The 26,473-nt window shown below is 43.4% G+C and overlaps 1 protein-coding gene across 3 annotated transcripts in view; it reads right to left on the reverse strand.

Annotated features, from left to right (window-relative positions):
* SUGCT (succinyl-CoA:glutarate-CoA transferase) overlaps window positions 1-26,473 on the reverse strand; it is a 417,742-nt gene that overhangs the window by 75,586 nt on the left and 315,683 nt on the right. The window contains exon 13 of one of the 3 annotated variants that reach the window (XM_070727744.1): window positions 16,808-17,288. The exons of the other annotated variants lie outside the window; for them this stretch is intronic. Coding sequence (XP_070583845.1) covers window positions 17,274-17,288 — 15 coding nt within the window. The 3' untranslated portion in view covers window positions 16,808-17,273. Of the gene's footprint in view, window positions 1-16,807; window positions 17,289-26,473 lie in introns of those variants that run through there. 3 annotated transcript variants of the gene reach the window in all.

Genomic DNA, 26,473 nt, shown 5'->3' on the forward strand with positions numbered 1-26,473 from the left:
AATATAGAAGAGATAGAAATAAAGCCTAACATATGGGCTGACCACAATCCCTTAGTTCTCAAGATTAAAAACTCAAGCAAAAGTAGAAGAATATGGTTTTTCAATCAGGCAATATTAAAATAAAAAAATTAATTATATGGAAGAAGAAATTAAATATTTTATGGAAATTAATTGGAATGATGATACCACAGTACAAAATCTTTGGGACACAGCAAAAGCCTATGAGGACACTGACCACCACATATAATATAAGAAGAAGCAGGAACAATAATAGAGAGGTTAATGAATTACAGAAAAAAATAGGAGATCTAGAACAAAAATTAACAATATGATCAAAAAAATAGGAAAACAGGGAGGAAATCAAGCTATTAAAACATAAAATTAATATAATAACACAGGAAAAATTGGGACAAAAAATTCAAAAGACAAAACAATACTATTTTGAGCATGCCAACAAACCGGATAGGTGGTGAGCTTATAAATTAAGAAAGAAAAAGAAAAAAAAATAAACTAGAAGACTATAAGGGACATATAAAAATGACACAGGAAGAAATAGAAGAAATAATATTTAATTACTATAGAGTGCTATATAGGAAAGAGGAAATTAAAACAGATGATATTCAAAAATACCTGCAACAAACAGAGAATATAAACATAACAGAAATTGATATATAGTAGAAGAAGAAATAACAGAGAGGGAATTGGAAGAAGCAATACGAAAACAAAAGAATAATAAAACGCCAGGGCCAGATGGATGACAGCGGAGATGCATAAGGAATTGATGAACCCATTAAAGAAGTTATTACTAGTATTGTTTAATGAAATTTTAGAGAAAGGCTTAATCCCTCAAAAATGGAAAGAATCTATAATTACCTTGATCCCCAAAGACAAAACAGAAAAAAAACAAATACAAAATTTTAGGCCAATCTCTCTATTCAATGTTGACTACAAAATATTCGCAACAATAATTGCAGAAAGATTTAAAAATATAGCTAATAAATATATATATTCTGATCAGAATGGATTCCTTCCAAATAAATATATTAGAGAAAATTTAAAAACAATCCTAAATGCATTGGAGTACTGCAAAATTAATTCAGGGAAACTAGTAATATTTGTATTTCTTGACGCTCAATAATTTGAATTGGGAATTTTTTACCAATAAATTAAAAATGATGAAATTTGGATCAAAATACATAAAAATGATAGAGGCAATTTACAATTTATTCCAATTCTCTAATTTTTAACTATTTGTTTGCTTAATGTCATGTAGTTATCCTTTTTAAATATTGTACATCTTGGAAATATGACAATGCCTAAGTATTTAGTTTTTTTAACTGTATGAAATGTGACAACAGTATAGTTTACTGTAAAAAGGAAGAGATTTAGAAGTTGAATTTTCTTTTTTCTTTTTTTCTTTCTCTTTTTCCAATATTTTTTCTCATTCCTTTTTTCTTCTTTGCTCTGTTTGTATGTTTGTTTATATGTATCTATGTTATGTTATGTGAGTATAAGTCTAATCAATATTCTAAATGTATTTTTAATATTTATATCCAATAAAAAATATGTTTTTAAAAAAATTCTTCATATTCACTTGCCTCCATGTCATCAGTCACAGTTCACCAACCCAAAAAACTTGAAATGTTTCTATAGAATTTATTCCAAACAAAGCAAGTCCAAAATGTGCTTTTAAGTCAATCTCCAGCTTTTGGCATTAAATTGCTTTCACAGCCTCCACTAAACAGTTTGCCTTTCTTCAAGATTCTGAGATTGTTGTTACAAGTCAAGGTCAGTATTAATATCAGCGGAGTTAACCTTATTCTCATAGAGGGAGGAGTCAGCAGTTAGGATGGGTTATACTTGCTCATCAGAGGCGGGACCGAGTCAGATGTATAAAAACAATGGATCTGCCCCTTGATCCCAGTTTTCTGACTCGATCTCAGCAGAGTTAGGACGTGGCAAGCACAACCTATCCAACTCTGAACTCCTTTCTCTAACCCTTCTGTAAGTTTTTCTTTTCTTTCCCTGCATAGGCAATAATACTTCCTTTATTGATTCTCCCCATTTGCCGTTCTTGTTCCTGTGGGTGGTGGTCAGACACAGCGTCTAGCCAGCCCAGTCTACCACCCAGGGGGCTGGGCCCGCAGCCTTCTCCTGTTGGCTCCACTTCCTCTTTTGGCTACTAGGACACTCACGGAGGCCCCTCACATGGCAAGCCCTAAGCTCCGTGAGAGTCATTGGCTGGTTATAGTCGATCGGCTCCATTGCCACCTCCGTTGCCACCTAAGACAGCAAGGACTTCAGACTGGCAAAAAACCCCCAACAGGTTGGTTACAGCTGACAGGCAGGTTCAGCGGCTCCCTAACTGATTTTCAACCATGGCATCTCTGCTGCGGCTTTAGCTGTCTGGCTCATAGGAGAGTGTTGGCATTGCCTTTCTCTCTCAGTGCGCATGCCTAGCAAGACTCGCACTTGGCTGGCAGCGCTGCTTCTCACCTCACTCTGCTCTGAGTCACTTGGAGCTTTTTACTTTTAATTTTGAGTTCACCTGCTAGAAAGCAGCGGCCAAGATTCCTCTTAGTACAGCAGAGCTTCTCCCTGGCTTCTGTTGCTGGTCTCTGTCGCCCACCATTTCAGGCCGTTAGACTTTTCTTTTTTCTTTTTGCATTACCTCTAGTTTTGAACTCTCAGGTTAGGGGCAACCTCTCCCTGGGAATACCCTCAGGGACATTTTGTTTTCATTCTTTCCTTTCCTTCTTTCTCTCTTCCTTCATCATGGCAGATCAAGTGGTACCCAAACTAGGGGGCAAAAGGCCCACAAAGACCAACAGGCCTCAGGTGGAAGAAGAGGATCCTATTCCTCCCAGGCCTGAATTCAGGGAAAGTTCCTTAGTCCCTAACAGAGCCAAGAGGTATAGGGACCGCACCTTCCAAAGGCTCCATGACAGGGCAGCCAGGGCCCTCTCACCTACTCTGGGCCTGATTCAAATTACTGAGTGTTCTGCTCTGCCCTCCGATAAACTTGCAAACCCCGGAAAAATCACTTCTTAGAAATAAAACTCACTCTTTATTTTCAAACCGGCAGGATAAATACATTGTAATGCAAAGTTAAGAAGCATGTGAAGTAAAAACAGTTATATCTCATTAAGAAACCAGCCTTGACTCAGGATCTGAGAAGTGCGCCAAAATTCAATCTTTATAAATTCCTAGATAATTCACTTCTCAATAAATCAAAACAAGGTCAGAAGCTCACCACAAACTTTTGCAGACAGCATAGAATATCTTCCTTGAAAAAAATTGACAGGCCAACCATCTTAGAATAAGACAAGACCATGTTAAACGACAAAATAACAGAATTAAGAAGTGCGATAGGAAAGCAAAAAACCCCAACAAATTCCTGGGCCCCAATGGCATTCCCTTTAACCTACAAATCCCTTTAGAAGCCATAATGCTAGAACTGTTCAATGAGACTATAGATAACGGCAATCTGCCTAACTCTTGGTATGAAACCTATATATCATTGATCCCAAAAGATGGTGCAGATAGACAGCATATACAAAACTATAGGCCGATCTCCCTCCTTAATACCGATTACAAAATATCCGCTTCAATTAAGTCAGAAAGTCTTTAAAAAATTCTAAACCAAATAATACACTCAGACCAGAATGGTTTCCTGCCACACAGAAACATTGCAAAAAACACAGGAATCATATTAGATACACTTGAATACCACAATAAATGAATTGAGAAACAATCCACACTAATATTTGTTGATTTGCACAAAGCTTTTGACAGCCTCTATTGGCCATTTTTCACATCACAACTAGAAACAATGCAGTTCGGTAACAAATCCATAGGATTGATTTGATCTATTTATTCTGACCAAACAGCAAAAATATTAATAAATAATGACATTCTGCCGCACGAATCCCAGCGACCGGTTAGGTCCCACAGAGTTAGCCTTCTCCGGGTCCCGTCGACTAAACAATGTCGTCTGACGGGACCCAGGGGAAGAGCCTTCTCTGTGGCAGCCCCGACCCTGTGGAACCAGCTCCCCCCCGGAGATTAGAACTGCCCCCACCCTCATTGCCTTTCCTAAACTTCTTAAAACCCACCTCTGCCGCCAGGCATGAGGGAATTGAGACATCTCCCCTGGGCCTATACAGTTTATGCATGGTATGTTTGTATGTATGTTTCTTTTTAATAAGGGGTTTTTAGTGACTTTTAATTATTAGATTTGTTATATATTGTACTATTATTGTTGTGAGCTGCCCTGAGTCTATGGAGAGGGGCGGCATACAAATCTAATTAATAATAATAACAATAATAATAATAATAATAATAATAATAATAAATACTGCAAAAATAAAAATTAACAAGGGAGTACGGCAAGGCTGCCCTTTGGCACCTCTAATTTTTATCTTAGCCCTGGAAATTTTATTAAAGAAAATAAGACATACGAAAGAAATTAGGGGCTTAAAAATTTAAAAAGAGGAATACAAAACCCAGGCCTTTGCGGATGATATGGCCTTTACATTAGAGGACCCATTGGAAACTGGTCCAATTTTAATACAGGAAATTGAGAATTTTGGCAATATAGCAAGTTTAAAAATAAATAAAGAAAAGACCAAAATTATAGCAATGAATATGACCCACAAACAAAAAAATATGATCGAAACATTTAAATATGTTAAAGGGTTAAATAAGGTTCAGGAGAGAAGTGTTTTTAACAGAAAAGTGAACACAAGAACAAGGGGGCACAATCTGAAGTTAGTTGAGGGAAAGGTTAGAAGTAACATGAGAAAATATTATTTTACTGAAAGAGTAGTAGATGCTTGGAACAAACTTCCAGCAGACATGGTTGGTAAATCCACAGTAACTGAATTTAAACATGCCTGGGATAAACATATATCCATCCTAAGATAAAATACAAGAAATCGTATAAGGGCAGACTAGATGGACCATGACGTCTTTTTCTGCTGTCAATCTTCTATGTTTCTATGTTTCTATGAATATAAAGACACCAAAAAATCCCAAATACTTAACCTGAATAATGAGGTCTTACTACCTAAAATAAAGAAAGCAGAGCTCAGCTAATTGTTCTAAGAAAAGTGTGATAAATGCACTTTTATGCCTCTTCATTTTTTTCTGCTTCTGAAATATTACCTTTACAACAATACAAAATAAAAGCTTTTTTGTGTTCTGCCAGGCTCAATGGTATGAGTCTCCCGAAAATTCAAGGGTACAAATTTCAGACACACACACTTGAAAGTTCAAAAACAATGTTCTTTATCACAAAAATTCAAAAGAAACAAAGCACCCTTTTTGTATTGCAAAGAGCACTCGTCCCAAAACAACCTGGTAGTCTGTACAATCCCCTTAATCAGTCCTTAAGTACTTAGCTAGCAGCTGTGAAGAAACATCACAGCCATCCTTCTTCCATGAAGTGAAACACACACTTTGCTCTGCTTTGGTTTCAAAGTCATGAAAAATCAACAAACAGCAAGGTACAGTCCTGAAGAACAACGATCAGATAATCTTCCACAATGGCCCAAGCCAGCACACTGCTATTTATATCAGCAGCTCTAATTACTAGAGCCCCACCCAAACACAGGTGGCCTCTCTTATCTCCTGTAATATTTCCTCAATTGGTCTCTTCTATGCATGTCTGCGCCTATGTGGGTCTAACACTTCCTCATCCGAATCAACCGAAGATAATGGAGATTGGCTTCCTGGGCTGTGTGCCAAGCCCCCCTCTTCCAAGTCACCCCCACCCTCTTCTTCGTCCGAGGAAACTGCACTACCCGACTCTGTTGGCAATAAAACAGGCCTATGACATATTGATGTTTCCTCTGCATCCACCTCTACATTCCTTGAGCTAGGCCAGAGCCAACCACAACATTTTGTATAGCTTGTTCTTTCACTATTTCTTCTTCTCTAATAAATAATGATTCATAGTACAATATAATTCAATAAATAATATTAAATAGTTCAGAAAGTACTGGTTAGTTCACACAGTTGTTTTTTTTAACAAAGTAGTTCCAACTTGTATACTGTGATTTCTGGGAGGCAAACAGGTCCAAGGCTGGGCAGGAGAAGCATGTTGACAGTTTCGAGAACAGACTGGGCAGCAGCACCATTCCAACTGGTCTATTGTGGCCCAGCTCAGTCAGTCTGCCTGGATGTTTGATACCACCCCAATGTGATCCATTCTCAGGAATAATAGGTGGATCTCTGCTCATTTGCAAAAGACTTCTCATTCCTCCATGAGTAAGAAGGGCCAAGTTTTCCCTTGCCGATTTATGTGGGCCTTCACGAACACATTGTCTGTCAAGAAATGAACATGGCAATCTTGGATGTGTTGCTGAAAGGCCTTGAGAGCTAATTGTGCTACCTTGAGCTCCAGTCAATTGATATTGTGCTGGAATTCCCAAAGAGTCCACCAACCCAGGGCTACCCTGGACCTGAAGTGGGCCCCCCAACTTAGCAGGCTAGCATCTGAGGTTATTATCAATCTGTCTTGGTCCCAGAAGAAGCAACCCCTAGAATGGGTGCTCAACTTCCACCAGATCAGGGAGCAGAGAATCCTGGGCGGCACCTAGATACTTGACTGGGACATGCCCTAGCTCCTCATCTGGTACGGAAGAAGGAATCATTAGAAGGGTTTCGAGTGAAAGCATGCCCTGGGCACCATGTCCAGGCAAGAAATCATCTTCCCCAGGAATTGAGACAGCAGTGCTAGAATAGTATATTGTTCACCCGGACACAGCTTGATAAGATCCTGATGCTGTCCTGCAGCTCCTGGGAGAGGAAAACATGGCTGGAGACAGAGTCTATTAGGGCCCCCAGTGCACAAGTGAGGTGAGGGACAGGATTGGAAAGGACTGTCCAATTGGCAATTGGACAGGATTATTGAAAAACCATGGTCCCAAAGGTGCTGAATAGTAGTTGCCAGGTCTCTCTTCATAGCAATCGGAAAGGCTGTCTGGATAAACAGATTGTCCAAGTAATACTGGATCCTTATGGGATGCAGCAAGGGCTGCCATGACCTTGATGAAAGTACGGGAAGCTGAAAGCCAGTTTAAAGGGAAGAACTGCATATCGAAAATGACATCCTGCACAGTAAAACCTCAGGAAGTGTCTGTGATTTGGCCGAATGGACACATGTAGGTAGACTTCTGTAAGTCCATGGAGACTAGGAAAGACCCGTTGTACCTACCTGAACGGTCTTCTCGATGCACTGGAAGGAGAGTCCAACATGGGTATTTAACCAATCCTATTGGTAGAGACTGAGTAAAAATTAGCATAATAAATAGGTACCGCCCCCTTGCAGTCCCCCGTGAGCTCAGTTTTAAAAACGAAAAAGCATTTAAAGAGGATAACCAACTTTTATTGAACAATTCAATAACTCATTACTAACCCAACCTCCGGTGTCCCTGAACTTCAACTACCGGGTGGGTTTGGACTCTCCTTCCAGTGCATCGAGAAGACTGTTCAGGTAGGTACAACAGGTCTTCTCCACTGCATCTGGAAGGAGAGTCCAACATGGGATATACCAAAGATCTTAAAGCCCATGGGAGGGAGAAGGTCTAGTTAGGGACTTAGGAGAAACACAAACTTTTTGGAGGACCCTCCTGCCAAAGGCCGCTTCCATAGAAGCAAAAGAGTCCAACTCATAATGCCTAATAAACGTCGTGGGAGCTGCCTAGGTTGCAGCTCTACAGATGTCCTCTATTGATGCTTGCGTAGACCAAGCCGCCGACGTCGCCGCACTCCTGGTCGAATGGGCCGTCAACCCTTCTGGAGGTGTGTGTCCTCCGGCCTTGTAGGCTTCAGAAATACAGTCTTTAATCCAACGACTAATGGATTTTGCAGATAGTCCAAGTCCCATCTTATATTCAGAAAACGATATAAACATAGTCTCAGATTTCCTGAACGCCTCCGTCCTCCTAATGTAAATCTTTAGAGCCCTCCTGACATCGACCTTATGACACAACAATTCCGATGGATGGCTCCCATGCGTACAGAAATCAGGGAGGATTAGTTCTTGTTTCTTATGGAATGTGGTGTTTACCTTCGGTACAAAGGAAGGATCTAACCGAAGCACCACTCTATCTGGGTAAAATATGCAGAGATCTGGTCTCACCGATAAGGCTGACAGCTCTGACACTCTGCGAGCTGACGTAATAGCCACAAGAAAGGCTGTTTTCAGGGAAAGTAACCTAATCGGTATAGTCCTCAATGGTTCGAAGGGAGGTTTATTTAAAGCTCTAAGCACCAACGTAAGATCCCAGGAGGGAAATCTCCTGACTGGTGGAGAATGTTTGTTCGTGGCTCCCTTAATAAAGTCTCTAATCCAAGAGTGTTGAGCTAATGAACGAGACTCTGATGTTTGAATCATGGTGGAAAGAGCTGCCACCTGTCTTTTCAAGGTATTAGGGGCTAGACCTCGCTCTACCCCTGCTTGTAAGAATTCCAAAACCGTAATTACAGAAGCTTCCCTAGGATCCTGAAAGTCCTTGTCACAAAACTTACAAAAGGTTGCCCAAGTTGCCTGATATATTCGAGAGGTCGATGGGCGCCTAGCGGCCTGCATGGTATCTATGACCTTCTCTGGTAAGTCGAATTGTTTCAGTCTATGCCTCTCAAGTGCCAACCTGTTAATTGCAGCCATTGGGGGTCCGGGTGTTGTAGGTTCCCCTGGCTGAGAGAGATGATCTGATCCGGGATTCTCCACGGAGGTGACACTGAAAGTGCCACTAAGTCGGCGAACCACGGTCGGCGTGGCCAGTGAGGTGCTATCAATATTACTTCTGCCTTCTCGTGAAGAATCTTTTCCACCACCCTCGGGATGAGGTTCACTGGGGGAAAGGCATAAAGAAGACCGGTGGGCCATGGCGACCATAGAGCGTTGGTCCCCTCTGCCCTTGGGTCCGGAAATCGTGCGTAGAACCTCGGGAGCTGAGTGTTCTGGCCGTTGGCAAACAGGTCCACTAGGGGAACTCCAAACCTTTGGGTCAACTGATGGAAAATGTCTGGGTCGAGTCTCCACTCTGACGGATCCAGAGTGGCCCTGCTGAGCCAATCCACTTTGGTATTGCTGACTCCTGCAATGTGTTCCGTGGTCAGCAAGGCCAGATGGGTCTCGGCCCAGTTGAAAAGACCTGCTGTCTCCTCCATAAGACGCTTTGACCTCGTGCCCCCTTGGTGGTTCAAATGGGCTCTGGTCGCCACATTGTCGGTTAGCACTAGCACGTGTCTGCCTTTTACCATGGGGGCAAAGGCCAGTAGGGCTAAGAACACTGCCCTAAGCTCGAGGAAATTTATGTTGACCAGAGATAGATCTTCCATAGTCCACAGTCCTTGTGCCATATGTCGTCCAAGATGGGCACCCCATCCATATAAACTGGCGTCCGTGGTGAGAATGAGACGGTCTTGTGTGAGAAAGGGGGAGCCTTCCTGAATCGCTCTGGTAGTCCACCACTTCAGAAACTCTCTGACTCCCCTTGGTAGTTTGATTGTTCTGTGCGAATGACTGACCTTGGCCCTTTGAGCTGGCAGAAGAAACCACTGGAGGCCTCTGATATGGTGTCTGGCCCAGGGCACAATACCTATGGCCAACACCAGCGTCCCCAAAATTTTTGACAACAGTGCTAGTGGAACCCTCCTGTGGCGGCCCAGGTCGGTAACTAGACGATGAATATTCTCCTGTCTTTTGGGAGAAAGGGTCACCGTGCCTGATAAGGTGTCTATGATTGACCCCAGATGTTGTAGTCTGGTCGCGGGAGACATCTGGCTCTTCTCCACGTTGATGGTGAAGCCATGGGCTTCTAATGTCTGCATTGTTCTGGATAAGTCCTCTCTGGCCTGACTGGGGGACCTGGACAAGATGATTATGTCGTCCAGGTAGACCATCAGTCTGATGGAATGAGACCGAAGATTGGCTGTCAGTGCGTCCAGCAACTTGGTAAAGGTGCATGGGGCTGAGGAGAGGCCAAAGGGCATGGCCCTGTACTGGTAATGGATGCCCTCTGAACAGAACCTGAGGAATTCCCGATGTGTTGGGTGTACAGGCACGTGGAGGTAGGCTTCCTTTAAATCTATTGAGGTTAACAAATCTCGGGATCGGATTGAGGGGAGGATAGTTTGTAAGGAGTGCATGTGGAACCTCCTGTACTTTATAAAGACGTTGAGCTGTTTTAGATTTAGTATCATCCTGTATCCACCTGACGTCTTGGAAATGAGGAAAATTCTGGAATAAAATCCCCTGCCTTCCTCTTGTGGAGGTACCTGCTCGATGGCTTGAATCTCCAGTAAATGTGCAATCTCCTTGCGGATTTGTTGTCTCTTTTGTGGATCCCGGATTATCGGGCATTGCACAAACCAGTGTGGGGGTCGCCCTATGAATTCTAGACGAAGTCCCCTTGATACGGTGGCTAAAACCCACTTGTCTGAGGAAGTGAGTTGCCAGGAGGGACTGAAGTGTTGTAGCTTCCCTCCTATTGGCAGAGAACTGGGTGAGTCATTTGGATGACGGTACCCTCTCTGGTTGCCTCCCCGAAAGGGCCGTCTTGACTGCTGATAGCCCCTTGGCCTATCCTGAAAGGATCCACAATCACTCTTGAAGGATTGTTGTGGATATTGGCTCTGACTAAAGGTTCTCTGCGTTTGTCCTGATCCAGTGGATGAATCCCAACGGGGATTCTGGTGCCTCGAGTAAGGAGTGAACCTGCGGTCCTGGCGCCTGTTGGCTTTGGGTAGGACTTTCCTCTATGAGGACCTTGTCCAGAATCTCTCCGAAGAGCATTGATCCCTGCAGGGGGGCTGAGGCTAGTCGCCATTTAGATTTTAGATCCGCTGGCCAATTCCTTAGCCACAGCAGTCGGCGTGAGGAAAGCGTGGAAGCCATGCTTCTGCTGGCGAACTTAGCCGTGTGGAAGGTAGCGTCGGCGGAAAACTCGGCCGCAGCCAGTAATTTACTTAGATCCTGGCAAAGTCTGCCCTCCTCTAGGCCAAGGCGTGACTGCATCTCCTGCAGCCACATTATGGAGGCCCTATTGAAGAAGGAGGCCGCAGCAGCCGCTCTGAACCCCCAGCTAGACATTTGGTGTGTCTTGCGCAATAGGGTTTCTGCTTTCCTGTCCTCAGGTTTTAAGCTTCCCCCGTCTCTGGTGGCACCAGGGCACTGGATACCAGCGTGACCACTGGCTGGTCAATGGGAGGAAACTCCAGAAGTTTTTCCACCTCCTCATCGAACGTATAAAACTTTCGTTCCAAATTTGATGGTCCCTGGGCCGCTGCGGGGTGCTGCCAAGGCTTCTTGACTCCTTCCATGAAGATGTGCGAGGCTGGAATGTGGTCAGACTCGGGTTGGGGTTCCCTTAGCAGGGCAGCTGAAGTCTTACCGGCATCTACTTCTGGTGTTTTAGCTGTTCCCTGGAGGTCCATCACCTGCTTTGCTTTGAAAAGTAGAGTCCTAAACAGTGCAGGCTTGAACAGGCCAGCAACTGGCTGCTGTTCCGGTGTGTTTTCATCCTCCGAAAACTCATACTCTCTGTCACTGTCCTCGCCCAAAGCCGGTTCTTCCGATAGAGACCCCAATCCCGAGGGGGGCAGTACTGGCCAAAGGTTCTTTGCCTGAGCTTGTGATGCACGATGTGTGTATTGGCCTGCTCCGGCGGTCACTCCTTGAGAATAGGCGCTGGCGATGATTTCCTGTAAGTCAGGTGGCATGTGTTGCCATGAGCCAGTCTGAGACCTCAGCCCCGCCGCTTTGGGAGTAAAGGTGGCTGAAGGTGCCTGGGAGCTCCGCCTTGCAGGGCCTGCTGGCTCAGGCCTGGTCCAGGATAAGGCGGGTGATGGGGCCGTCTGTGGCAATGTAAGAAATTGTCCATCTGGTGACCAGTCACCCTCCTGGAAGGTCCCCATGTGTCCAAAGGCCGACTATAGGGTCAGGTGTAGAAACCTTCCTCTGAGTCAGTGGCACTGGCGAGGGGGAAGGGTGCAGGGCTGCCTCCAATTTCTTCTCCAGCGCTTTAATGCGCTTCTTTGCCTCCTTTAGAGAGGCTGCTCTAGGCCGGAGATTGGGAGGATTTGGATCTCTCCTTATCCTTCCCCTTAGCTTTCTCCTTAGGCACCACTGGGGAGCTGGATTTCTCGCCACCGGGTTTATCATCCATCTTATTCACAACTTGGTGGTCTAGATGCGCTGGCCGGTACAAACTTTTCTCCCCCAACGCTTTGTCACTGCTCGGAAAATGGCGTCTGGTCACCTCGCCCCTTGCGGCTGCACAGTAGAGCCCAAAGCTCATTTCGCGCCTCACAGCTGCCGGAAACCCTTCCGGTTGGCGCCTTCTGGGTTCCGTGGGGGAGCCTTCCAAAATGGCGACGCCCAGCATCTTCGCAGGCTTTTTGCGCCTTCCCCACAAGCCGCCAATTCGGACCCACGCCGGTCCGCTCTTGTCCTCATCCGGCCCGGTATGGCCCGCTTCTATGCCCACTTTGATGGGTGAGGATATCCAGTGCCTCATGAAGGGAGGCATATCCTGTTCCTGCCAAGATTCAGGTTGGAGGACAGCCACAGTCAGGTTAAAGGAGGCCTCAGGTGCCCTGCAGATTTAGGGAGCTATATCCTTGTCTGGGACTGGTGTAAGAGCAGAGGGTGGAAGGCACTGAAGTTCTAAAGCCCTGAGGTTCAGAAGGAGGCCTAAAGTAAGAAGGTCTCCCAAGGCTTCAGAAGACCAGCCAGGGTCAGCAGCCAGATGGGCCTGTAATCACTGCTCAGAGGGCAGCATGCCAAGGGAGCATCCATTGCTCTGCTGCCCAAACAGCTGTGCCTGGCAGAGAGATTCCCTACTTTGGCAAACTCCTCCTAGAGGGCCTTTTGTCCCTGTTGATCTACTTTTTCCTCCTTCCTCAATGAGGGCCAGTGTATTGAAGATTTGGCCTGGCTGAGGCTCTGCTAGACACTTCAGATGTAAGAGGGGAGGCATGAACCCCTTTGTAACCTTCCAGAGCCAGATCTTTCCTGCTCCATTGAGTAGGAGCCAGGAATAAAGGAACAAGCCAGGCACAAAAGCTGGTAGGCATAGGCTCTAATAGGCAAAAACCTTGCCAGCAATCAACTTAACCAGGTGTGAAGCTGGTTGGAGGATACTCTCTGATCTTGCAGCAAAGAGAGGTAGCTTATGTGGCTCATAATTGCCATGGCAACCAGAGAAGTGAAAGTGGTGAAAGGCAACCAGAAACTCTCTCTCTGACTAAGCCTGGTCAAGAGCTTCAGGGAGAGGGGAAAATAAACTGCGCCTAAATACAGGCCAGACTAAGTGTGGACACTGCTGCTCCTAGTTCCTCTAAACCCAGGTCAAGGGATCAGGATTACTCTAACTCCTACCTGCTTAGAGCCTCTAAAATACGTCTGTCTCAAAATGGCGTTCTCCCTCCAAAATGCCTGCCACCATGTAGAGAAGCTACTCAGTGAATGAGGCATTTTCAGGGGAAATCCCCACGTTTGGATGCCTCCAGCAGTAGCTGCAGCAGCAGCAGCAGCAGGGAGCTGTTTATTTGCCTTGTTTTCCTTTGAAGCCAGAGAGCTATTTACAGGTTCCTTGAAGTCTGCTGGGACTGGAGAACCAGAGGGGAAGAAAAAACTTCCCTCTCTGAATATATCCCTCATGCTGGCAAACCAGCTGCAGTTAACAAGCAGTTAAAAAAGCCTGACATCTCACTAGCCAATGAAATGACCAGCAGAGGGCACTGTGAGGCTCGCAGAGCCCTTGATGCAAACTGTATCTCACTGTTCCCTCTGCAAGAAATCAGCTGGAATCGAGGAAAAGAGAAAAGTGGAGTCCAGAATTCTCTTTCCAGAGAATAATAAACCCACTATAGTAGTTCCAAACCAGGAGCTAGAAAACTCACATACAATAGCCGTGACATAGTTGGATAACTTGAGACTGTTACCTAGTCATAGAGCTAGAGGACTAGAGTGACCCAACCTAAACTCTCCCATCAATCAGAACATGGAGTAGGGAGACATGAGGCAATGCAGGCCATGGGAGGCCTGGCTGAAGGGCTCTTGGGTAACACCCCCACCTCACTTCATTCTTTTCCACCCTCACTACCACTTTGCTTTGTGGCTGCTGTCTTCGTGTGGCTGCCGGCCCACTTCTTTTCCACTTTAATGGAGCAGGAGGCTGAGTGATGCACTAGTGAAGCAGCCAGAAAGTGAGGCAGAGGAGGGATGGAGGACGAAGCTAGATCGGGGATGTAGAGCTGTACCAGCTTGGAGGCAGGCCTGGAGGCAGCCCATCAATATCGTGACAACTGCCTCATCTTGCATGGCTCAAGCAGCCCTGTCCAAGACTGTGTGATCATTGTGTCACTTTGCCTCCTGTTCCATTACAGTAGCAAACAAGGAGAAGAAGCAGGCCAACAGCTATGTGAGGTTTAAGGATCTGCTGCCGGGAGGTCAGATAGTAGTCAGGACATTGATGGCTTGGCTGACCTCCAAGCCACACTCAGGTAGGGAAAAAGTTCACATTTAACCCCTAGGTTGTATTTTCAGGGAAACAGGGAACTATCCTAAGGAGCTGAAAAAAATAATTTCCAGATAAATAAGTTCCAAATAAGTTCCAGATATGCAGGGAAAACTTTTTACAGGGTCTCAAACATGGCTTCGGGTCACATACAACCCAAACAGAACAGCAGAGTTGCAATCCCAAAATAAGAGCATTACTTGAACATCATCAACATTGTCAAAGTACACTTGCAAAAACGCAAAAACGCAGCTTTTCATGGAACAGCTTACATCCTATGGCAATACTTTTATACTTTACGCTCCGAGTCCACGGAGAGGGGCGGCATACAATCTAATAAATTATTATTATTATTATTATTATTATTATTATTATTATTATTATTATTATTATTGTTGTTGTTGTTGTTGTTGTTGTTGTTGTTGTTGTTATTGTTATTATTACACCACCAAAAATCACCAGCTATCTATCCAAGGACCTTGAGAAATAGGTGGATAAAAATAGATGGATAAAAAGGTCAAATCCAATCTCAACTACTGACTAACACTGCAATGAACCATAACAATCTGGGTGAAAATTTAAGCTACATTTTCCTCCCATGCATAGAACCATAAAAAATGGGTATATCCTCATTATAAATTTGTGATTAGGTTAAGTTAGGGATGTCAAACTTGATTTAATTGGGGACCTTGAGGCAGGGAGTCAGGTTGGAAGTGGCTAGTTTGATGTCACTCATATCAGGAGCGCCTTTGGTGGCCCAAGCATAGTGCCAACGAAAATGGAGCTAGGGAGGGCTACAACCCTCCATAGCTCCATTTTTCCTGGCAGAGGGTTGCAGGCACCATCACACTGGAAGTGGAGTTTGTGGGGATTGCACTCAGCCCCACCCCCAAATCTTTTTCAGTGGCAGAGATATCGTGGATCAGTCCTTCACTGTTTCCAGGGCAGCTCTGTGGGCCAGATCTAAGCACTCATGGACCGAATCCAGCCAGTGGGCCTTCAGTTTGATACCTCTGGGCAGGGGTGGGCTGCTGCCCAGACAGGGGGGAATGCAGTGGGTAGCAAAAATGGAGCTCCACCACAGAGCACCCAATTTGCACTGAAAGACATTGAAAGAAAATGCCGGGCATCCTGCATAAGCCACGCCCTCAGTGTGGTAATAAAAATGTTGGTAGCCTTTCATTGCCCCTGGGTTAAGCCATTTAGAATATAATGTTCCATCAGAAAAGAAATCTATTTCAAATACAGGAATAAGATTGCTAGGACCCATGTTTCCTAAATGATTCATGCACTTCTAATCTCAAAATTTCCCTCAAATGCAAAGCAAATATTACAGACTTGATAAATCTGACTTGAATAAATTTCCAAACAGGACATGCCTGAAAAATAGCAATAACATAAAAAGAAAAGATAATATAAACCATTGCATATCAAAATAATTTGGAATTAGGTGGCCATACAAATAAAGCAGATTTTTATTGGATTAGTTTATTTTTATGGATTTGGTTTATTTAATTTGTTTATGTTTAACTAAAAGTGCTTTTTGTGATTTATACATTTTTAGCTGGGGATCTGATATGGATAAAGTTCATACTTGGGACATTGAGCAATAGATTTTCTAAAGAGCTTTTGTAGTACACTTGCACTTCTTCATAGACACCAACTCCTTTTATCGAATCATAGAAAAAAGTCCTTCATTCTGGGTTTTGGATATGTCTCTTCTGCAAGTGACATTTTTCAAGCGTCATCAAAAAAAAAGTGTACTCAAAAGGATGAACAATAAAAAGAAAGGAAAGATGAGATTTTAAAATGCTTTCTGGGATACCAGATGTTGCAGAGCTATTCAAGTGAAACAATACAAAAGAAAAGGGTTGTTTGTCCACATTTTTAAAAACTCTTGGGATATTTTTAGGCACTTAGTTGTGGTCTTTCTCTGCGTGAAGAACATAGCAAACGCCCTTATAGAATTGATACTTAAATGACATGCACGACATGGGAACTGCTTGATGTGGTTCAGAATTTGCTCTTGTTACAGTCTGTTCTGACTACAAACATTCCAGATGTCTGAATAATAATCATTTTTAAAAATCCTATGCACAAGCTTTTGCTATGCTTGATGATGTGTCCTTGTTCTCAATTTATTTATTTATTTATTCAATTTTTATTTCCAACTTTGGTAAGCTTATCATGGATAAATCAATTCCAAAAGCAAATGAGAACAGCTGTTGATGGCACACTGGAGAAATGCTAGGGAATTCATCAACTGATTAATATTTTTTTTTTAAAAATACAACTTTATTGTTATTAAAAAACAAACAGAATGAATAGTCAAGAGAGAGAAAAGAAACCAGAATAGAATGAATAGCCAAGAGGGAGAAAAGAAACCAGAATATAATGAAAACTAGCAGGCATATACAGTACATAAAATAAAAAACAACAAAAATATACAAAAATGAAAGATTTCCAACTTCTTTTGCAACAGATATAAATAAAGCTTGACTTCACATTTTACTCTACAATTAGGTGTAACTATCATTTTTAATATTCCATAAATAATAGTAATATTCATGTTACATTAGTAATAATAATATTCATGCTATGTTATAACTTCATGTTTTTTCTGTTTCTTGCAAAATGTCCAAAAAGGGCTTCCAACTGGGTGTTAGATCCAACATTTTCCCATTGCACTGATTCTTAAAGCCTTCCCAAGTTGTCTATATAGAATCTTTGCTGTCATTTTCACATATAATTGATCTATAAATAGGAAAAAGAGGCAAGAAGGTTGAAGTGGCTTGGTACAGATTCGGACACGTAATTGCGGCTTTGCTTGAACTGCTTTATTCCAGCATAAACATAACGTTAATACAACAGTCAGTATTCAACTGTCAAACCTCCTCGGGTTTCCCCTATTTAACTGCCAGCTGGCTGAGGAACGAACCAATGGTAATCCCTTATTTTCCCCGGTTGCTAGGTTACCGCCCCTCTCCCGGTGCCCTTTCCTGTTCTCATAACACTTCCTGTATGGAGCCTCTCTAGGCATCTCCTGTCGTTGGTCCTTCCATACATAACAAAGGTGACAAGCAACAAAGAGGAAGCGGAAGTGCTTAATTAGTTTTTTGTATCTGTTTTACACAAAAAGAAAAAACAGTCTAACCTATCAAAAACAGTACCATAAAAACAGATTAGAAATACAAGTTAAAATAGGCAAGAAAATGGAAAATGACAATCTGTCCACTCTAGACAAATTCAAATCACCAGGAGCAGATGGATTACATCCCAAGATTCTGAAGGAACTTGCAGTCATGATCTCACCACCACTGAACTATATCTTTCAATGATCCTGGACCACCGGGGTACTACCAAAAGATTGGAAAAGAGCTGATGTAGTTCCCATCTTCCAAAAAGGGGAAAAATTAGATCCAGGAAACTACAGACCTATAAGTCTGACCTCAATATCTGGGAAGATTTTCCAGAGTCTCCGGAGAAGGGCAGCATACAAATCTAATAAATAATAATAAAGATTCTGAAAAAGATAATTAAGCCAAGAATCAGCAAACATCTAGAGAAAAACAAAGTCCAAACTAAAAGCCAATGTGGGCTTGTCAAAAAAGATCATGCCAGACAAATTTTATTGCATTATTTGACAAAGTGACAACATTAGTGGACTAAAGGAATGCTGTGGATATAGTAAGGCATTTAATAGACTACAGCCTGCTACTTGATAAAATGGAAAAATGTGGGTTAACAGTACCACTACCAGATGGATTCGTAACTGACTGACCAACCACACTCAATGTGTAGTCTTTAATGAAAATGCATTAATTATTAATTATAGGTGTGGGCACTTGTGCATACACAATAGTGCGTGCCCACACTCTTTCGGCACCTGAGGAAAAAAAGGTTCGCCATCACTGGTCTATGCACATATTTTCTAAAAAAAAAAACCCTCTCCAAAGTCAAAGTTGAACCACTAAGTATAATCTTTGAAAAATCATTCAGGACCAGTTCACTACCAAAACTATGGTCACTAGCCACAGTCATCCCCATCTTCAAAAAAGGAGATCCCTGTCTAGTTGAAAACTACAGATCAATTTCTCTATGCTGCCTCACATGTAAAGTCATGAAATCAATCATTAACCAACCAATTACCCTTCACCTAGAAACTAACAAACTACTCGCTGATAAACAATTTGGTTTCAGAAAAATAAATATCTTGTAACCTGAAACTCCTTCACTGCAAAAACATACGGACAACACATTTTGATCAGGACAAATCAATAGATGCAATTTACATAGACTTCTGTAAAGCCCTTGACTCAGTGCTTCATGATAAACTACTAAAATTGAATTCCTACGGCATCTCAGGTCCCTACATGACTGGATAACTGTATTCCTATCAAACAGACAACAAGTTGTCAAAATAGGGAGCGCCATATCTAATCCTGTTTCTGTTAACAGTGGAATACCTCAAGGTAGCGTACTAGGACCAACACTCGTCATACCCTATATAAATTACCTTCGCAACCACATTACAAGCAACTACATTCTCTTCAATGACAATGTAAAACTCTTCAACACCACTGACAACACAGCTATCCTCCAAAAAGATCTTGACTTTGTGTCTGAATGGTCAAATATCTGGCAACTCCAAATCTCAACCAAAAAATTATCTGTCCTACACATTGGCAAAAAGAATCCAAACATCAAATACAAGGTGGATAAACAAGACCTTACAGACAACACTCACTCCATAAAAGACCTTGGAATACTCATATCGAATGACCTAAGTACGAAAGCCCACTGCAACAACATCACAAAAAAAGGCTTCAAGAATTGTTAACCTAATTCTACGTAGCTTTTCTCTGGTAATATCACTCTACTAACCAAAGCATACAAAACTTCCACCAGACCAATTGTTGAATACAGCTCATCTGTCTGGAATCCACACTGTTGAATCCTATGTAAATAGTTGGTTCCATGAGAAACGCTGTCTGAGCTGGAAACAGGAAGTCGCGCCTGATTGGCTCAGACGCTGGCTGCTCTCTTTTGGCGGGAGCCGCAAATGTATAAAAGAGCGGCTTCTCTCCAGGTTAAGCCAGACGTGTTCCCGCTGATTGTCACTTCCCTTTTAAGAGCTGAATAAAGGAACCGTCTTTACTTAAGCCTTGTCTCTGGACTTTTTACTGGCGACGACGGACAGAAGAACCACGCGTGCAAGATGAACAACCTTCAAATCGGCCGGGCTCCTGAGTTCTTCGATCCGGAGAAATCCTCCTGGGATGCCTACATGGCCAAGTTCGAGATCTTCCTCGAAGCTGCCGGAATAAGGGACGCCGACGCCGAACGGAAGCGGGCAATCTTCCTGAATTACTGCGGCCCAGAAATATTCGATCTCGCCCAGACTCTCACCGATCCGCTTCCAGCCAAATCCGTCGCTTGGGACGTCCTGCAAACTAAGCTCGCGAGCCATTTCAAGCCTACGAAACCAGCCATCGTTTTCCGGCACCAGTTTTCAAGAATGGCCCAGTTCGAATCCGAATCCATTAATCAGTTCGCTACGCGTCTTCGAACGGTGCTTTCAAAAACTAAGTTTGATAGCCCGGAAGCTCGCCTCACTGACGCCCTAATCTTCGGCATGAGAAATGCCATGGTCCGAAACAAACTCCTCACCGAAGACGAGCCGTCTCTCCAGGCAGTAATCAAGCTGGCACAAACTGCAGAGGTCGCCGATGCTGCTGCCAAGGAGCTGAAGGAGCACGACAAGCGGGAAGTCATCGCCAAGATCGACTCCACGTTTTCCCGCGCAGAGGCCCCAGACGACCTCAGCCCACCAGCCCTCAACGAGGACAGCAGTTTTCTGCTGCAACAGGACCAGCCGAGACAACCCAGATACCCTCGCCCCGTCGCCCCCTGCGCCGGCTGCCGAGGAAACCATCCGTGCCAATGCTGCCCCTTCCGGGACGCCATTTGCCGCCGCTGCAACCGACGCGGCCATATCGCCGAAGCCTGCAGAGCACCCTTGCCTGAGGAATCTTTCTCCACTCCTCGTCCTCCTCGTTTCCAGCCCCAAACACCTCAACCGTGCGAAAACCGGTTTCCCCAGTTTTCTGGCCGCAAGAACTACTCAACCCCTAACCGCGACTACTCAAAAGGTAACAATCAATTTTCCGTAAATAGCACGGCAACAAAAAATGGGGGCAAGATTGTAATCTCACTGCTCATAAACAACAAGCCATGCTCTATGGAACTTGATACGGGGTCTAAATACACCATTATGCCGTGGGAAAAGCTTATAATGTACATGCCTAGCCTCTCAAAGTCTGACCTTTTACAAACCTCATTGGTAATTAGAGATTTTCAAGGGGGAATAATACCTGTTCTAGGCCAAGTGAATGTACCTATTATGTTTAAGACTGTTAAATGTACCCTTCCTATGATTGTTGTTGCAGGGGCTAGATACTCTCTCCTGGGTTTGGCTTGGATGGAACCATTGGGAATTGAAATTTCTGGTATCTGTACTGTTAACTCTGATAGCATGCCTAACTTCTTACAGGAGTTCCCAGAAGTGTTTAGCCCCACCTTGGGATCGTATAAAGGGCCCCCTATCTCCTTTTCTATTGACCCCAAGGTCCCTCCTGTCCGGCTCAAACCACGCAGGGTACCCCTCCCGCTCCTTCCCAAGCTTGACCTACAGCTAGATAAGCTCATAAGCCAGGGCATTTTAGTTCCTGTAGAGCAGGGGCCATGGGAAACACCCATAGTCACGCCTCTTAAACCGGATGGCTCTTTGAGGGTTTGCGCTGACTATAAGTCAACGCTCAACAAAGCCCCCCAACATCACCCTTACCCCATTCCAGTGGTACAACAGCTCCTTCACTCCCTGGGGGAAGGGAAAGTGTTCGCAAAAATCGATTTAGCCCAAGCTTACCAACAACTCCCTGTCGATGAACCGACAGCACTCGCACAGACAATTGTCACCCACAGGGGTGCGTTTAAATGTACCAGATTACAATTTGGAGTAAGCATAGCTCCCGGGATTTTTCAAAGCATAATGGAACGTTTGTTGTCAGGAATTAAAGGGACCATTCCCTATTTTGATGACATTTTAATTTCAGGAGAAAACCAATATCAACTCAACAAAAGAATAAGAGAAGTATTACATAGACTACAAGATAAAAGGTTAAGGATCAAACCTGACAAATGTGTGTGGGGAACCAGCAGTGTAGAATTCTTAGGATATAGAATCGATGGGGAAGGCATCCACCCCACTACTGAAAAATTAAAAGCCATCAGGGAAGCCCCAGAGCCCCAGAATAAAACAGAATTGCAGGCATTCTTAGGCCTTCTAAACTTTTACTCTGTCTTTTTAAAACAGAAGGCAACAGCAGCAGAGCCTCTACACCGGCTACTTCAGAAAGGTACCCTTTGGACATGGGGGAGAACTGAGCACGAAGCCTTTTTGCAAATAAAGCAGTTGTTAACTTCCGCAAGTGTAGTAGTCCAGTATAGCACTTTACTACCCGTCAGGCTTACGTGCGATGCGTCCCCATATGGCGTGGGAGGGGTCTTGGCACATGTGTTGCCAAATAATACAGAGGCCCCAATTGCTTTCTTTTCAAGAACAATGACCAATACTGAGAGAAACTACAGCCAACTAGATAAGGAGGCTCTAGCGTTAGTGGCTGGGGTGAAGAAGTTTCATAATTATCTCTTTGGCAGGAGTTTTGAATTGGTTACCGACCACAAGCCTTTACTAGGCCTCTTAGCCCCCAACAAACCAACTCCCCCATTTATGTCTCCAAGATTAATTAGGTGGGCCTTGTTTCTCTCAGGATACCAGTACGAGCTCATTCACAAAGGGGGTAAAACCATCAACCACACAGATGGTCTTAGTAGGTGCCCAATGGCAGAGTTAGTAGAGGACCCTGCCCCATCTGCTGATGTTTTAATGATAGAACTCGAAGATAACCCACTAACAACAGCAAGGGAGGTGGCTGCGCACACGCAGCAAGACCCAATTTTGAAAAAGGTGGTAAACTGTGTACTTAAGGGGTGGCAGAATGACTCTGTAGAAACTAACTTAAGTGATTTTAAAACCAAAAGATTGGAATTGTCATATGTTAAAGGTTGCCTGTTGTGGGGTGATAGAGTAATCATTCCTGAAAGTCTAAAGACCAAAGTACTCACAATGTTACATGTGGGCCACCCTGGTATTGTCAGGATGAAGGGTCTAGCTAGGGGGCACTTATGGTGGCCAGGTCTGGATACTGATATTGAAAAGTGGGTAGCCAAGTGTGATCCATGCCAAGAGTCTCGGCCAAACCCCCCCAAAACAACTCCAGCAGAGTGGGAACAACCTGCAGGGCCTTGGTCCAGGGTCCATATTGATTTTGCAGGGCCAGTGGGGTCACAATATTTCTTAATAGTGGTAGATGCATTTTCCAAGTGGGTGGAAATCATTGCAATGAATAATATAACCACTAGCGCCACAATTAAGGTTCTGCGCCATTTGTTTGCCACCCATGGCTGTCCTGACATCTTAGTGTCAGACAATGGACCCCAATTGACAGCCAGGCAATTTGAATTATTTTTAGATAACTTGGGGGTCAGACATGCTCTCATCTCGCCTTACTCGCCCTGGGCTAACGGGTTGGCAGAACGATACGTTCGGGTTGCAAAAGAAGCATTGCGCAGGTCAGGTCCTGGAGATGTACAACAGCATCTGGACCAATTTTTGTTAACACAACATATTACACCAAATTCCCACACACACATAAGCCCTGCTGAAATACTAATGGGAAGGAAACTTAGATCCCCACTGGATAGATTACACCCAAGGTATTGTACTCATAATCCTATGTATGTAAATCCTGAAAGACAATTGTACTTGGGTCAAAGTGTTTTTGCAAAGAATTTTGATGGGGGTTTGAATTGGATGAAGGGAACAATTGTACAACAAACTGCTCCTAAAACATATATTGTAAAATTGGAAGATGGTCGAATGTGGAAGCGGCACATTGACCATGTACGAAAGCGCATTGAAACCTCCCCTGAGCAAACCGCTAAAACAGACTCTCCCACTCTAATAGACTGTAACGCGCAACCCGCCTTAATGGACATTCAAATGGACTTATCGAGCCAGGAAGGGTCCTCCAGCGACGCCGAGCCATCTTCGTCCTCAGAGGTTGGTGTTGTGCCTGCCCAATCGACTCAGCGGGCCGGAGCCCAAACTAGGCCCCAGCCGCACTGGGGAAGTACAGGCGAACCGACCTCCACCGTTGGAAGCGAGGACTCAAATGAACTGCGCAGGTCGGAGCGAGCCCTGCGTAGACCGAGCAGATTGGAGGATTTCGTCACGTGGCTTACTTGATTGATGTGTTCTGACTAAGGAGGGAGGGGTGTTGAATCCTATGTAAATAGTTGGTTCCATGAGAAACGCTGTCTGAGCTGGAAACAGGAAGTCGCGCCTGATTGGCTCAGACGCTGGCTGCTCTCTTTTGGCGGGAGCCGCAAATGTATAAAAGAGCGGCTTCTCTCCAGGTTAAGCCAGACGTGTTCCCGCTGATTGTCACTTCCCTTTTAAGAGCTGAATAAAGGAACCGTCTTTACTTAAGCCTTGTCTCTGGACTTTTCACACACCACATTTCAGACATAAATACATTAGAAAGTGTCCAGAGATACTTTATAAGAAGAGTCCTCCATTCCTCCACTCGCAACAGAATACCATACTCAACCAGACTTAAAATTCTAGGCTTAGAAAGCCTAGACCTTCACCGCCCTAAATATGACCCATAAAATGTGCATAGGCCATAAAATCATCTGCTACATGTTCTTCATGTCAATAACTACTTCAGCTTCAACCACAATAATACACTAGCACATAACAGATACAAACTCAGAGTTAATTGCTCCAAACTCAACTATAGAAAATGACTTCAGCAACCAAGTAGTTAATGCATGGAACTCACTACCGGACTCAATTGTTTCATCACCAAACCCCCAAAACTTTACCATTAGACTATCCGCTGTTGACCTCATCTGATTCCTAAAAAGTCAGTAAGGAGTGTGTCTACCATCCCTGTCCTAGGTTTCTCTCTTATCAGTGCCAATATCATGCATATAAACAATGTTATTTCTTTTTATACTACCAATACATACTTGACAAATAAAATAAATAAATTAAATAAAATTCTGCCTGGTCATTCCCAGGAAATAGCTATTCAGTCTTTGTCTGAAGACTGTCCAAGAGGAGAATGTACACCACTTTTTTACAACATGAACTCATATTTATGCAGTAGCACCTAATGTGAAGAAGTCTGTCTCAAAAGTTATATTCTGTTCTTATTTAAGGATCAAGGCAGTTGTGTGTTCTCCATAATGATTTTTCTGTAATTCCAATATTGACACAGGGATGATTTTTTTTCTCTGACATTATGTATATATTTCTCAGTTTCATAAAGCTACTAGTTTTCTATTAGGTAACAACCAGTATTATCTTAAAGTTGAGAGAATTTCTCATGCAGCTTTCTAGGTCTAGCTCACTGTTCATAAAATAAACTATTGTTCATAAAATAAAGTGCTATTCCATTTAGAATAGAATAGAATTTTATTGGCCAAGTGTGATTGGATACACAAGGAATTTATCGGTGCATATGCTCTCAGCGTACATCTTGACATTTGTCAAGAATCATGATACAATAATTTAAATTATTGTCTAGTAATGATCAAATGTTAAACTATTGCTGCATTTGGAGAAATATTGATTACAAAGAAATATTGAGATACTGTACATTGATTAGTTATACATATAGACCCTGAAGGCTATTGAATTTCTGAATTATTGATGAACATTGGGATATATAGAACATACTGACATTCTGATAAAGATCTCGGAAATGTCGGGAACCTCTTCAAAATGTCCAACACCAACACTCTCACAAGCAAGACATGGAAAAAAACAACTGCTCCACCATCCACCCCATCAAACCAACGAACCTCTGATACTACCACGTCTGATAAGGCCTAGCTTTGCTCCAGGAGATGATGATTAAGATGCAAGAATCGATTGACAGAAACCACGAAGCAATGACGAGAAAAATGGGGGACATGAACGATAACATCCAAAGGATTGAGACCCGAATGGGGTGAATGGACAAGAAAATAGAATCCATCCAAGGAGTATTAATGAATAATGAAGAAAGAATTAAGAAGATGGAAGAATTTAAAGAGAAAGTGGAAACCAGGATTCAATTTACAGAGAATAGAACAGATTACGTTGCCAGAAACCTCGAAGAAGCAATTCTGAATTTTGAACTCAAGAAGTCAGCTTTCTTCTTGAGATTTCAAAATTTGACAGAAGAAAAAGAGGAAGATCTACCAAAAATCATGGCAGAAATAATTGCATTACAGTCAGTGTTCCCTCTAATTTTTTTCCGGTGTGGGCGGAAAAGTATAGTGTCTGAGCGGCAGTCCCTTCGGGACTGGGCGGCATAAAACTCTAAATAAATTTATTTTAAAAAGTGTGGGCGCACGCTATTATGCATGCGCAAGTTCTGACATCCATAATTAGCTACCCCTCCTTTCTCTCTCTTTCTCTCTCATCTCTTTCCTTTCTCTCTCTCCCTCCCTCTTTCTATCCTTTCTATCACTCTCTTTCCCTCCCTCCTTCATTTCCTCTTTCTCTCATTCCCTCTTTCTCTCTATCCTTTCTATCTCTCACTCTTTCTTTCTCTCCCTCCCTTTCTGTCTCTTTCCTTTCTCTCATTCCCTCTTTCTCTCTATCCTTTCTATCTCTCTTTCCTTCTCTCCCTCCCTTTCTCTCTCTTTCCTTTCTCATTCCCTCTTTCTCTCTATCATTTCTATCTCTCACTCTTTCTTTCTCTCCCTCCCATTCTGTCTCTTTCCTTTTTCTATTTCCCTCTTTCTCTCTATCCTTTCTA

Source organism: Erythrolamprus reginae, chromosome Z, assembly GCF_031021105.1.
Source record: "Erythrolamprus reginae isolate rEryReg1 chromosome Z, rEryReg1.hap1, whole genome shotgun sequence".
Lineage (NCBI taxonomy): Eukaryota > Metazoa > Chordata > Lepidosauria > Squamata > Dipsadidae > Erythrolamprus > Erythrolamprus reginae.